This window comes from Heterodontus francisci, chromosome 9 (assembly GCF_036365525.1).
Source record: "Heterodontus francisci isolate sHetFra1 chromosome 9, sHetFra1.hap1, whole genome shotgun sequence".
Lineage (NCBI taxonomy): Eukaryota > Metazoa > Chordata > Chondrichthyes > Heterodontiformes > Heterodontidae > Heterodontus > Heterodontus francisci.
In genome coordinates, this window is record NC_090379.1 from 81,265,205 (window position 1) to 81,279,571 (window position 14,367).

The 14,367-nt window shown below is 40.9% G+C and overlaps 1 protein-coding gene across 6 annotated transcripts in view; it reads right to left on the reverse strand.

The window, feature by feature from the left end:
• dph6 (diphthamine biosynthesis 6) overlaps positions 1-14,367 on the reverse strand; it is a 391,285-nt gene that overhangs the window by 205,096 nt on the left and 171,822 nt on the right. For all 6 annotated transcript variants that reach the window (XR_010975725.1, XM_068039383.1, XM_068039384.1 and 3 more), the window contains 2 exons: positions 11,192-11,253; positions 1,550-1,644 (listed from right to left, as the gene is read on the reverse strand). Coding sequence is in view for 5 of the 6 variants with exons in the window: in XM_068039383.1 (XP_067895484.1) it covers positions 1,550-1,644; positions 11,192-11,253 (157 nt within the window). In the remaining variant the exon portion in view is untranslated. The remainder of the gene's footprint in view (positions 1-1,549; positions 1,645-11,191; positions 11,254-14,367) is intronic.

The following is a 14,367-nucleotide window of genomic DNA, read 5'->3' on the forward strand; positions in this document are numbered from 1 at the left end:
GGCCACCACTGCGCAGGCTATTGGACTCCTCTAGATGCAGTTCCGGTGCCTTGACCAGTCAGTGGGGGAGTCTTCCAGTGTACTCCCTCAAGGCTTCCTGGATTGTAATGGTCTGCTGTCCTCTTCACAACATTGCCCGCCAGAGAGGTGTGGACCTGAATGAAGGAGAAATGGAGGAGCGGCATACTTCCTCGGAGGATGAGGAAATAGTACAACAGGGGGAACCAACCTTTCAAGGTTCTCCACAGGTCCGGTTGAGGCCTCAAAGCATTGATCAGGATGGAATGGAGGCCCGGCCACACTAATTCAGGCACATTTCTCCTGAAGGCCCCTCAAACTAGGAGACGAGTGACTCAGAAACTCACTTTCCTCATAGGGAGCGAGGGAATCTAAGATGCACATGAAGCGTAGAGTTTCTACTATTTTCAACATTGCTGGAAGGCAAGTCTCCAACTGCCACACTTTTTCAACTAACCTAGAGATGGCAAGATCATTTCACCCTCTTGGACGGACTCCCATCTCGCCATCGCTGACTTTCTGATGGGCCGCCACATCCATGGACGTTAGAACTGCTAGATGGGATACTCTCTCACCTGAACTCCCCATCCCTTTCTCTGGAGCTGTGAGCTTGTTTCTCCTGCAAGGTCAAGAGCAAGAGAGTCAAGACCATGTTGCCCTCCTTCACAATTTCCTATGGTTCAGACACGTGATTTCAGTGCAGTTAGTCACGCCTCCTCCACAAGTGATTCTGGTGGAAGATTATCCGCTGGCTCAATAATGCTCGTGGGATCACATCTTTTCAATATTATGGAGCACTAGGCGCCCTCAGGCTGCTCTGCTCGTGGGTGAGTTGGTCACTACAGAACTGCAGTCATGTCATCTGGCTGTCGCATTGCACTCACCTTGTCAGCACTCAGATAGTCATTGAAGCGCTTGCAGCACTGTACCCATGCCCTGGCGACAAAGCTATAGCTGAACACTTCACGTGCCATCTCCAGCTATCTACTTCGTCTGGCTGGCCGGTCTTCTCTTGCCGCTCTCTGGAAATGGAATGCTCTGCCATGTAGCCACTGCCTCCAGAAGAACCTCGAGGGAGGCATCTGAAAATTGTGAGGCTGCCCTCGCTCAGGAGGCTGCCCTGCAGCTGGCCTGCTTTCTCCTCTCTCTTCAATCCTTCAATAACCTGCGTCCTTCAAATCGGGCCAGCTGTGTCCAGCTCCTGCCTCCTCACCGCGTCTGCTGTCCCTAAATGGAATCCGGAAATAGTCCCAACCCCGAAACAAAAATTCAGCCCAACTATCCAAATTGAAGCATACTTGCAAACTTGCCAACACAAAACTAAATCTATTAACTTTATTTTAAAGAAAAGTAGTTGCAATGGCACAAATGTATTATAATTTCCTGAAAGTACAGCAAATTTATATTTAAAAAAACTTACTAAACAGGAGATCAGCCAACTGTTATTGTTCTTCCTGATAACAATGTGCCTTTGCGTAATAGTGCATGAATGCACTGAGATGGACTATTCAACTGAGGAAACAACACTTACACAACTATTCGCTTCCTGAATAAAGGGCAATCCAGTGTAAAAGTTTCATACTCTCCGCCTTCTCCACACACATGCACTCCATATTTCTGAGAAATCTGCAATAATAGATACATTTATATGTGAATAAACATTTCTCAAAACAGAAACAGTGCTATGACATTATTCACACTATGCTGTGTTCTGATGAAGCAGTTTTGTTTCTGTTGCCCTGACTGATACATGTTCAAAACTGAAACAACCTTAATTTTGATGGTGTTTTTTCTTTTTTTACATGTATAGCCCAGAGTTTGTTTTAAATACAAGAAGCACTACACATCAATGGCATCACAGCATAGTAATACATTTTTCACCACATGCAGCCTTCAAAACACTACTAATTATGAATATTTTAAAGAATAAGACTTCAACATTAAACATTTCTTTGTTATCAAAATTCTCTATCATCTGGTTTAATCCTCTCATAAAGTATGACAGCATGGAATGTACAGCCACTGGGTTATCTTGAACAGAAGCGTGAAAAGATGAGATGGCTATGGCATGTACTCCAACTAAGGTTTCAACTCAAAATCAATCAGACTACTGAAGTAGTCAAGAATCACATAGAAACCACAAACAGTAGGGGTTGTTCTGATGCTCTTGGCATCAAAGGGCAAATATTTTCCATTTACTGTTATAAACAGGCCATATGGAAGGTGTCTTTGAAGACACTTATTCCAGCAAATCCCAGGCTTTCTGATTCACCAGCAGGCTATCAACTTGAAGTAGAAACATTTGGTTCCTAGCTTCTTTTATCCATTTTGGAAAGAAAATCCTCCCTCCTTTGGAGAGTAATTGAGGTTATCCAAGAAGCAGAGTAGTTAGTTACATGAAGGTATAGTTCGAAAGATGCTGCCTTTTCAGGTCTGGTCCTATAAGCCAATTAACCTGATGGTATTTGGCTTACATGTCATGTAAGATAACAGAGAATCAAGTCTAACATGTCTTTACATGCTCTATCAATGCACATGTGTCTATGCATCACATACTTTCTTGACCCCTTGACATCATCAACCAGCAAGTCCAAGCATACTTTAGGAAGAGACCAAACAAGATGGAAAGTTCATGTATTCGCTAGATATGCTTTTATATTGTTTTAATGTGGTGTTAGAGCCAAACCATAAAAGCAAATGTGACATTCTGATAGTTGACAAAACAAGCCTGCTCATTAGCTCTCTTTAACCAGCATGTACCACCTGGTTGGACCGATGAGACAGTGAATCAAATTTCTTGACTCCTTGTCAGGTTGTATCATTTTAATGGTCAAAGTATACACAATGAATTTTAAGTGCCTTGAGACTAGGTTAAAGCCTGCCTCCAGCAAACAAGGCACCAATTCATCCTGAAAGCTTTTGTAAAACTTGTCTGCTCAATATGCAGAAGTTCCAAGCAAATCTGCACCAACCCTTTGTGATTGTATTTCATCAGATCGAGTGCTTGGGAAAAATGATCATGCCTCGTAATTCCCTAAAAAGTCACTATGATCTGAACAAATGGAATCAAATACAAGGGTGGCGGAAGCAGAGTCAATCAATGACCTCAAAAGGAAATTGGATGGCCGCTTGAAGGAAGAGGAGATGTTGGAATAGTGGTAATGTCACTGAACTAGTAATCTATAGGCCCAGGCTAATGCCCTGGAGACACTGGTTCAAATCCCATCCTGGCAGCTGGTGGAATTTAAATTCAATTGATTAATAAATTCAATTAATTAATTTAAAAAATCTGGAATTGAAAGCTAGTCTCAGTAATGGTGCCATGAAACTATCATTGATTGTTGTAAAAACCCAACTGGTTCACTAATGCCCTTGTGATCATAATTCAGTTAGTTTTAACATAATTATGGAAAAACACAAAGACAGAACAGGAGTTAGAGTTATCAATTGGGGCAAGGCCAATTTTACTGAGTTGAGGAGTGATTTAGTGAAAGTGAACTGGAAACAGGTACTTGAAAGTAAATCAGTGCCAAAGCAGTGGGAAGCACTCAAAGGGGAGATTCAAGGGGTTTAGAGTGAACCAACGACATAGGTAGAAAAAGGGATGAAATCCTGCAAGATGAATTTAAGTAGTTAGGAGCTAAATTAAAAAGCAGGACCTCAAAGGTAGTAATCTCAGGATTACTTCCTGTGTCACGCGTTAGTGAGTATAGGAACAGGAAAATAGACCAGATGAATGCATGGCTGGAGAAATGGTGTAGGAGGGACGATTTAGATTCCTGGGACATCGGGACCGGATCTGGGGAAGGTGGGACCTGTACAAGCGGGACGGCTTACACCCAGGCAGGACTGGAACCGATGTCCTCGCAGAGCGTTTGCTAGTGCTGTTGGGGAGGATTTAAACTAGAATGGCAGGGGGATGGGAACCTGAGCGGGGAGACTGAGGAGGAGGAAACGAAAGACAGGAAACAAAAAGGTAAAAGTGGAAGGCATAGAAATCAAGGGCACGAAACAAATAGGGCCATAGTGTGAAGTAATGCTAAGATGACTAAGATTGTTAAAAAGACAAGCCTAAAGGCATTGTGTCTCAATGCACGGAGTATTCGCAATAAGGTAGGCGAATTAACCGCGCAAATAGATGTAAATGGATACGATATAGTTGTGATTACGGAGACATGGCTGCAGGGTGACCAAGGATGGGAACTGAACATCCAGGGGTATCCACTATTTAGGAAGGACAGGCAAAAAGGGAAAGGAGGTGGAGTAGTGTTGTTAGTAAAAGAGGAAATCAATACAATAGTGAGGAAGGATATTAGCTCAGAGAATCCTGATGTGGAATCTGTATGGGTGGAGCTAAGAAATACCAAGCGGCAGAAAATGTTGGTGGGGGTTGTAGACAGACCCCCAAACAGCAGTGGTGATGTAGAGGATGTCATTAAACAGGAAATTAGAGACACATGCAGTAAGGGTGCAACTGTAATTATGGGTGCTATTAATCTATTAATCTACATATAGATTGGGCAAACCAAATTAGCAATAATACTGTAGAGGAGGAATTCCTGGAGTGCGTACATGATGGTTTTTTGGACCAATACGTTGAGGAACCAACTAGAGAACAGGCCATCCTAGACTGGGTATTGTGTAATGAGAAAGGATTAGTTAATAATCTTGTTGTGCGGGGTCTCTTGGGGAAGAATGACATGATAGAATTGTTCATTTAGGTGGAGAGAGAGAGAGAGAGAGAGTTGATTCCAAGACTAGGCTCCTGAATCTAAATAAAGGAAACTATGAAGGTATGAGGCGTGAGTTGGGTGTGATAGATTGGGGAACGGTACTTAAAGGGTTGACAGTGGATAGGCAATGGCTAGCATTTAAAGGGGGCATGGATGAATTACAACAATTGTTCATTCCTGTCTGGCGCAAAAATAAAACAAGAAGGGTGGCTCAACCATAGCTTACAAAAGAAATTAGGGATAGTATTAGATCCAAGGAGGAGAAATATAAAATGGCCAGAACAAGCAGCAAACCTGAGGATTGGGAGCAGTTTAGAATTCAGCCAAGGAGGACAAAGGGATTGATTAAGAAGGGAAAATAGAGTAAGCTTGTAGAGAACATAACAATTGACTGCAAAAGCTTCTATAGCTATGCGAAGAGAAAAACATTAGTGAAGACAAATGTGGGTCCCTTAGTCAGAAATGGGGGAATTTATAATGGGAACAAAGAAATGGCAGACCAATTAAATACATACTTTGGTTCTGTCTTCACAAAGCAGGACACAAATTACCTCCCAGAAATGTTGGGGAACATAGGGTCTAGTGAGAAGGAGTAACTGTATGCAATCAGTATTGGCAGGGAAATGGTGTTGGGGAAATTGACGGGATTGAAGGCTGATAAATCCCTAGGGCCTGATCATCTACATCCCAGAGTACTTAAGGAAGTGGCCCTGGAAATATTAGATGCATTGCTGGTCATTTTTCAAAATTCTATAGACTCTGGAACAGTTCCAACAGATTGGAGGGTAGCTAATGTAACCCCATGATTTAAAAAAGGAGCTAGAGAGAAAACAGAGAATTATAGACCGGTTAGCCTGACATCAGTAGTGGGGAGAATGCTAGAGTCCATTATAAAAGATGTAATAGCAGAGCACTTGAAAACAGTGACAGGATCGGACAAAGACAACATGGATTTACGAAAAGGAAATCATGCTTGACAAATCAACTGGAATTTTTTTGAGGATGTAACTAGTAGAATAGATAAGGGAAAACCGGTGGATGTGGTGTATTTGGACTTCCAGATGGCTTTCGATAAGGTCCCAGATCAGAGATTAGCGTGCAAAATTAAAGCACATGGGATTGGGGTAAGGTACTGACATGGATAGAGAACTGGTTGGCAGACAAGAAATAAAGAGCAGGAATAAACGGGTCTTTTTCTGAGTAGCAGACAGTGACTAGTGGAGTACCGCAGGGATCAGCGCTAGAACACCAGCTATTCACAATAAATCTCAATGATATAGATGAGGGCATCAAATGTAATATATCCAAGTTTGCAGGCGACACAAAGCTGGGTGGGAGTGTGAGCTGTGAGGAGGAGTCAGAGAAGTTCCAGTGTGATTTGGACAGGTTGAGTGAGTGGGCAAATACATGGCAGATGCAGTATAATGTAGATAAATGCGAGGTTATCCACTTTGGTGGCAAAAACAGAAAGGCAGATTATCTGAATGGCGATAGATTGGGAAAGGGGGGGTTGCAGTGAGACCTGGGTGTCCTTGTGCACCAGTCGCTGAAAGTAAGCAGGTGCAGCTGGCAGTTAAGGCGGAAAATGGTATGTTGGCCTTCATAGCGAGAGGATTTGAGTACAGGAGCAAGGATATCTTACTGCAATTACACAAGGCCTTGGTGAGACCACATCTAGAGTATTATGCGCAGTTTTGGTCTCCTTATCTGAGGAAGGATGTTCTTGCTATGGAGGGAGTGCAGAGAAGGTTCACCAGACTGATTCCTGGGATGGCAGGACTGATGTCTGAAGAGAGATTGGGTCGATTAGGCTTGTATTGGCTAGAGTTTAAAAGAATGAGAGGGGATCTCATAGAAACCTACAAAATTCTATCAGGACTGGGCAGACTAGATGCATGAAGGATGTTCCCGATGGCGGGGGAGTCCAGGACCAGGGGTCACAGTCTAAGGATAAGGGGTAAGCCATTTAGGACTGAGATCAGGAGAGATTTCTTCACCCAGAAAGTGGTGAACCTGTGGAATTCTCTATCATGGAAAGCAGTTGAGGCCAAATCATTAAATATATTCAAGAAAGAGTTAGATATAGTTCTTAGGGCTAAAGGGATCAAGGGATATGGGGAGAAAGCAGGAACAGGGTACTGAGTTTGGATGATCAGCCATGATCGTATTGAATGGCAGAGTAGGCTCGAAGGGCCAAATGAGCTACTCCTGCTCCTATTTTTCTATGTTTCTCTGTAAACATGTTCCCACAAAGTAAAAGGGTGGGACAACCAAATTTAGAGCTCCCTGCATGTCAAGGAGCTTACAGGGTAAGATAAAGCAGAACAGGACAGCTCATGTCCAACACCGAGAACTCAATACGTCAGAAAGCGGAAAGGAGTACAGAAAGCGGAGGGGTGAAATCAAAAAGGAAATTAGGAAAGCAAAGAGAGGGCATGAAAGAATATTGGGAAATAATCGCAAGCAGGACCCAAAGATGTTTTATCAATACATTACGAGCAAGAGGATAACGAAGGAAAGAGTAGGGCCCATAAAACACCAAAAAGGTAACCTATGTGTAGGAGTGGAAGAAGCTGATATGGTTCTGAATGAATACTTTGTGTCTGTCTTCACAAAAGAGGGGGACGATGCAGATATTGTAGTTAAGGAGGAGGAGTGTAAAATATTGGATGTGATAGACATAAGGAGAAAGTATTAATGGGATTAGCATCCTTGAAAGTGGATAAATCACCAGGGCCGGATGAAATGTACCCTTGTTGAAAGAAGCCAGGGAGGAACGAGCAGAAGGTCTGACCATCACTTTCCAGTCCTCACTGGATGCAGGTGTGGTGCCGGAGGCATGGAGATCTGCTAACGTTGCACCTCCTTTTAAAAAGGGAGCGAAGGATAGAGCGAATAATTACAGGCCAGTCAGTCTAACCTCAGTAGTGGGAAAATTATTGGAATCAATTCTGAGAGACAGGATAAACTGTTACTTATAAGGGGATGGATTAATCAAGGACAGTCAGCATGGATTGAGAATTTGGGACAAAATTAATAGTCACATGGACAAATGTGGGTTAATTAAGGAAAGCCAGCATGGATTCATTATGAGAAAATCATGTTTAACTTACTTGCTGGAGTTTTTTTGAAGAGGTAACGGAGAAGGTCAACAAGGGCAATGCTGTTGATGTGGTTTACATGGACTTCCAAAAGGCATTTGATGCAGTGCAGCACAACAGACTTGTGAGCAAAGTTATAGCTCACGGAATAGAAGTGACAGTAGCAACATGGATACAAAATTGGTTGTGTGACAGGAAACAGAGTGTAGTGGTTAATGGATGTTTTCCTGTCTGGAGGAAGGTTTGCAGTGGAGTTACCCAGGCATCAGTGTTGGGATCCTTGCTCTTCCCGATATATCTTAATGACCTAGACCTTGGTGTACAGGGCACAATTTCAAAATGTGTGGATGATACATAATTTGGAACAATTGTGAACCGTGAGGAGGATAGTGTAGAACTTCAAAAGGGAACAGACAAGTTAGTGGAATGGATGGACAAGTGACCGATGAAATTCAATGAAGAAAAATATGAAGTGATTCATTTTGGTAGGAAGAACATGGAGAGACAATATAAAATAAAGGGTATAACTCTAAAGGGGGTGCAAGAGCGGAGGGACCTGGTTTTATATGTGCCTAAGTCATTGAAGGTGGTAGGACAGTTTGAGAGTGCGGTTAATAAAGCATACAGTATCCTAGGCTTTATTAATAGGCGCATAGAGTACAAGAGCAAGAATGTTATGTTGAACTTGTATAAGATACTAGCTTGGCCTCAGCTGGAGTACTGCATTCAGTTCTGGGCGCCACACTTTAGGAAAAGTGTGAAGGCATTGGAGAGAGTACAGAAAAGATGCATGAGAATGGTTCCAGGGATGAGGAACTTCAGTTATGAAGATAGATTGGAGAAGTTGGGACTGTTTTCCTTGGAGAAGAGAAGGCCGAGAGGAGATTTGATAGAAGTATTCAAAATCATGAGGGGTCTGGACAGAGTGGATAGGGAAAAACTGTTGCCACTTGTGAAAGGATTGAGTATAAGAGGGCACAGATTTAAAGTGGTAAAAGAAGTAAAAATGACATGAGGAAACACTTTTTCACGCAATGAGTGGTTAGGACCTGAGAATGTGATGGAAGCAGGTTCAATCGAAGCATTCAGAAGGGAATTAGACTGTTATCTGAAAAGGAAGAATGTGCAGGGATACGGGGAGAAGGTGGGGGAATGGCATTAGGTGAATTGCTCATTCTGAGAGCCAGCACGGACACAATGGGCTAAATGGCCTCCTTCTGCGCTGTAACAATTATGTGATTCTGTGAACACTCAGTAGATCAGAGTTGGAAAAGCAGAGGGAATCGGAAAAGGTCAGATGACTGCACGAGATTGCAGAGCAAAGGAAGAGACAGGCCAGGAAGAATTTATAGATAAGGATGAAGATTTTGAAGTTGCTGTGCTAAGGATTGGGTTTCCAATGAAGATTAGCAAGAGAAGTAGATGAGTAAAACTTTTACAGGATATGATACAAACATCAAACAATAAGGCAGTTTTTTTAGGGTGGAACTAAGAAGACTGGCAAGGATGTCATTGGAAAAAGAGGGTCTGGAAGTGACAAGAGTATAAATGAGTGGCAATGGCAATGAAGGAGAAATCAAGATAGACAATATTGCAGAGGTGGAAGTAGACAGACTTGGTAGTGAACTGATATGGGGTTTAAAGCTCATCTTAGCATCAAGCTGAACATAAGGTTGCATGCTGTTGTGGTAAGCTTCAGCGAGCATCCCAGAACAGTGTAGGATCAATGCCAAAGCACAACATCTATGGCAGGGACCCGGCTTCGATCTTGCCGACGCTTAGCTGGCGAAAGTCTGGCTCATTCATAATGATGATGATGATAATGGATGGGCAATCATAGATTGTAGCAATAATTTTGGAATCAAGACTAGTGACAGAGAAGCAAAGGTGGGTATCGATAGAATACATATGAAAGGTGACCTCATGCTTACAGATATCATCAAGGGGCAGCATATAGATCAAGACTAGCAGGTCCAAAATGGAACCTTGGAGCACATTAGAATTGTTTTGAAATTACTTTTTCAATTAGCCGAGTATTGCTCTTAATTTTTCCACAAGTTTGAACTGCTGTGTGATACATAGGCTATTCGTAGCAATATCCACTCTTCCTATTAAAACACAGGGGCATTATGAAACCTTGGAATGATTCAAGGGAACAGTCATCCAGTTTCTTTTTTCAACTGGAAATGTGGTAGCCTCAAATCATCCAGCAAACTGGTAATCTTTGCAGCTATGATCATCTTCCTGAAATGCTGTTTCTTTTCTTTATTTTTCTGTTCTGACTGATACTTGCAACAGTGATTCCAATGTTTCATGACAGGAGATGCTGATCTGGGAAACGTATCATTTATAGCTAGGAAAGATACTTGGCATTAGCACATGAAAGTCTAAGATTGGACATTTTACTTTTGCTGCAAAAGCAAATTTTAGATTTTCTATTTGTAAGGAAACTTATGTCCCTAACTTTAGAGGACTTACTCTTTGAATGCAGTTATACAAGTACAGTAGAATAGGCGCAATGGCCTGTGCAGGGAAAAAAATCAGAGGGAGTGCACCTCTTTAAGAAATTTCTTTGCTGTAATCTCCCATAAACCACATGACTCAATTTAACAGAAGAGCTACAGGTCCAGGCCAGACCTCAGTTCTTTTTGATAGAAACAGCTTGCCATGTAGGCCGTTCTGATGTAGTGAACTTTCCCAACAATTGAGAATCTCCAATCACTTCAAATCAAGGAGTAAAAGGACAAAATTATAGATGATAGGATTTATGTATGAAGAGGATAAAATACTTGACTGATGAGATTGAACCAAAGGTGGTCATCTAATTTTTTTCTTAATTCACAGCCACATATTTCAGGATAATACCAAAAAGGTGGTTTTAATAATTTGATCTTAAGGCTAAATGAAAAAGGAACATATTCTTTTGAATCCAAAGCCAAATTTCAATAGCGATTTATTTAAAACATTGTCAGATGTTTAGTTTTTTACAAACCTTAGGCACCATCTAGCCCAAGCCCTGCATCACCCTTAATCAGAAGGAACAGTTGAGATCCAAATTCAACAGTTGGCAGTCTGCCTTTAGAAAATAATTCACTGCAATTAGCTTTCACCAGCATGTTTTGCAGACACAGGCGCACATAACATTCTGATGAACTCATACGAGTTGATTTAACTGCATAGGATCCTGTGGAAGATTCAGCAGCCGCACATAAAGTTCATTCAAAGCAATTACTCATATTGGTGTCCACAGTTTTGCAGTCTGATTTGCAGAAACTGCACAATGATTCCCTATTAAGTTTATCTTCTCCCTTTTCTCCTGAAATTTGCAGACAAATTTACCTGTTTGAGATATGGTTCTACCTGATCCAATGTTTTCCCAAGATGCTTGCCTGGATCTAGACCTGCCAAATAAAACAAAAACTTCTTAATCAGATATTTTTAAAAAGCAATTTTATGAACGTATTTTGAAATGTTTTGCTTTACAAATAAAACAAAATCAAATTTTAAAAAGGGCTATTGGGCAAAAGAGGACAATCAGGATTTATGAGCTACATCGTAAAACAAGATGGTTTGATCATCACCATCATCACTGACCATCGTCAGTCTGAATCACACTCAATAAGTACATAATCTCATTCCACATAAACTGCAAAAAAACTGGAAATGTTGAAACAAGTGACTTTTAACAGATTTTTTAAATGGAAAAAGCAAAAGATAAGGCAAGGATAATTACCTGACACAGCAAAGGAAGTACACCTTGAAATAAGTGACAAAACCCATCAAGATCACATTAAAGGAAGGGGACTAATCAAAGAATAAGAATGGCCAGTCTTATTTTTAATACCTTGCTTCAATGTAAAATGTTGCATATTAGGAGAAATATGCAACATGGAAATATTGCATTTAAGCAAATACACGCCAATGCTTATGCCTATATGCATCTTGTGTGACTATCTTTATTACTTCAATCTCACTGTAACAGTGGGTGTTTTTCACAGTTCAAGTGTACAAAGCATAATAATTTCATTAACACTCCTCTATTCTAAATTCTCAGGGACACAAAGTTGACATACTGTCAGTGAGCTATCATTCCGAGAAACTGCAAGGACCACAACCTCCTGTATCTTACACCATTGTTTTTTAAACTGAAGTTATTGGATACTTGGAAGGTCATCAATTTTGTTTATTCCTCAGATTTCTGTAATTTGTGGCATTTACTGACACTGACAATTTTTAGAGTTGTGCATTAAAATAATGTTTTCCAAGAGGAAAACCCTGCTTTTCTACCTGGCAAGGTCTTTCATAATTTAGGACAGGAGGTGTCATGGAGAATGTCAATATATGTTGGAATTCACAGAATTGTGGTTTACAGTGGATCTCGAGGAATCTGTCAATATTAAAGGGCTCCTTGAGATAAAGTACAACAGAGTACAAAGAAAAAACACTACCTTGTACATATTTAGATTTAGAGATACAGCACTGAAACAGGTCCTTCGGCCCACCGAGTCTGTTCCGACCATTAACCACCCATTTATACTAATCCTACACTAATCCCATATTCCTACCACATCCTCACCTGTCCCTATATTCCCCTACCAGCTACCTATACTAGGGGCAATTTATAATGGCCAATTTACCTATCAACCTGCAAGTCTTTTGGCATGTGGGAGGAAACCGGAGCACCCGGAGGAAACCCACGCAGACACAGGGAGAACTTGCAAACTCCACACAGGCAGTACCCAGAATTGAACCCGGGTCGCTGGAGCTGTGAGGCTGCGGTGCTAACCACTGCGCCACTGTGCCGCCCACAATATTTATCCACCCAAACTTTTTAATTTGTTTATTTTTCCTAATACTTTCACTGTCAACTTTTCCCATAAGTTCTACACTGTATTTTCAATATTTAGAAGTAAATATAATTTAATTTGAAGTGGATAGATATAATAACAGTTTACTTTCATTAAAACAAAGGAATTGTGGCCATGGTTAATTACATTATTGGGATGTGATACAATCCTTCAAACATATTAATGCACTAAAATCTGGGAGCAAAATCTAAACTTATCTGTTGCTCAATGACATTTGTTTCTTACTGCAGCAACATAATGGGTAGAATTTATATTATTGATCAGTGAATATGACTGGACATAAACACATATTACAAGAAAACGGACGAGTTTTTATAAAATTACATTTCCTATTTCCTTTTCCAAGGCTTTGTTTTGTTATTCTGTCTTAATCCAATTTTCACTTCTCGAACAACATAAGTCATTTCCTTTTCAACAAAACCCTTCAAATTAGTGCATTCATGCAGTTCAAATTGTTGGGCATTTGACTCCCGGCTGAAAGGTTTCAAGTCCTAAGTGTCACTGGCTCCCTCAGCTGAGTGAGTTTATCAGTTCTGACCCAGATTTTCAGGGGACGTGTCACACAAAAATTACATCTCAAGCAATTTAAAACAAAATTCAAACTTAAATCGCAAGTTTCTGTTGAATAATCCTGATGTCATCACCGAAAATACCAGTGCCACCACCATGTATAGAAAAAGACAGATTTCTTGACACTCTTATCTGCAAAAGGCACCAACCTCTGTCTTCGCAAACCACAGAAGCATACATTCCCTGGTTCAATTCTCTTTCTATGTTCAGTTACCTGACCTTAACCGGTGCAGCAATTAGGGACTTGCAATTTGCCTCAGTGCTCTGGGCTAAGGAATATGAAAAAGAAAATTAGCCAGGCTTCTCACTCCTGATCACTGTCCAGTGACTTCTGCATGAATACGTGGATAGCAGGCAGAGGCAGGATCACCAGTCTCTCCTGCAAGCAGACCCTGCAACCCCATATTTGGAAGCTTACCTTTCTTGCCAGGGGGAATGGTAGCAGAGTGGTAATGTTACTGGGCTAGTAATCCAGAGGCCAAACTAATGCTCCAGAGACATGAGTTCAAATGCATGGCAGCTGGGAGAATTTAAATTCAATTAATTAATAAATCTGGAATAAAATACTAGTCTCATTAATAATGATCATGAAAGCACCAGATTGTCAAACACTAATGCCCTTCATGGGAGTAAATCAGCTGTCCATACCTGGTCTGGCCTGCATGTGACTCCAGATCCACAACAATGTTGTGATGAAATATAGGTATAATAGGCTTAATTATGTAGAATTTAGATATAATTAATACGTTATACCTTTTAGAATTAAAGATTGAATAAATGGTCAGTTTTCAAGACTCACTGAAATTCCCTTTAAGGGCAGAGTTAAAAATCCATAAACATCATTGTTACAATGGGATGTGTACCAGAAACGCCTTTTAAGTTAAAAAATCCATTCCAAGGTCTCTACTACTTTGGAAACATACCGAGACACGCTATATGTGGTCCGTACTGATAACTATAATCCTAATTAGTTGATAATGTTAATGATATAGACAGACTGACTTAAGGAGATGGTACAAAGTACCATCAAAGAAGATGGATCACAAAATGGAATGTTACCTAGAAAAACAGATGCCA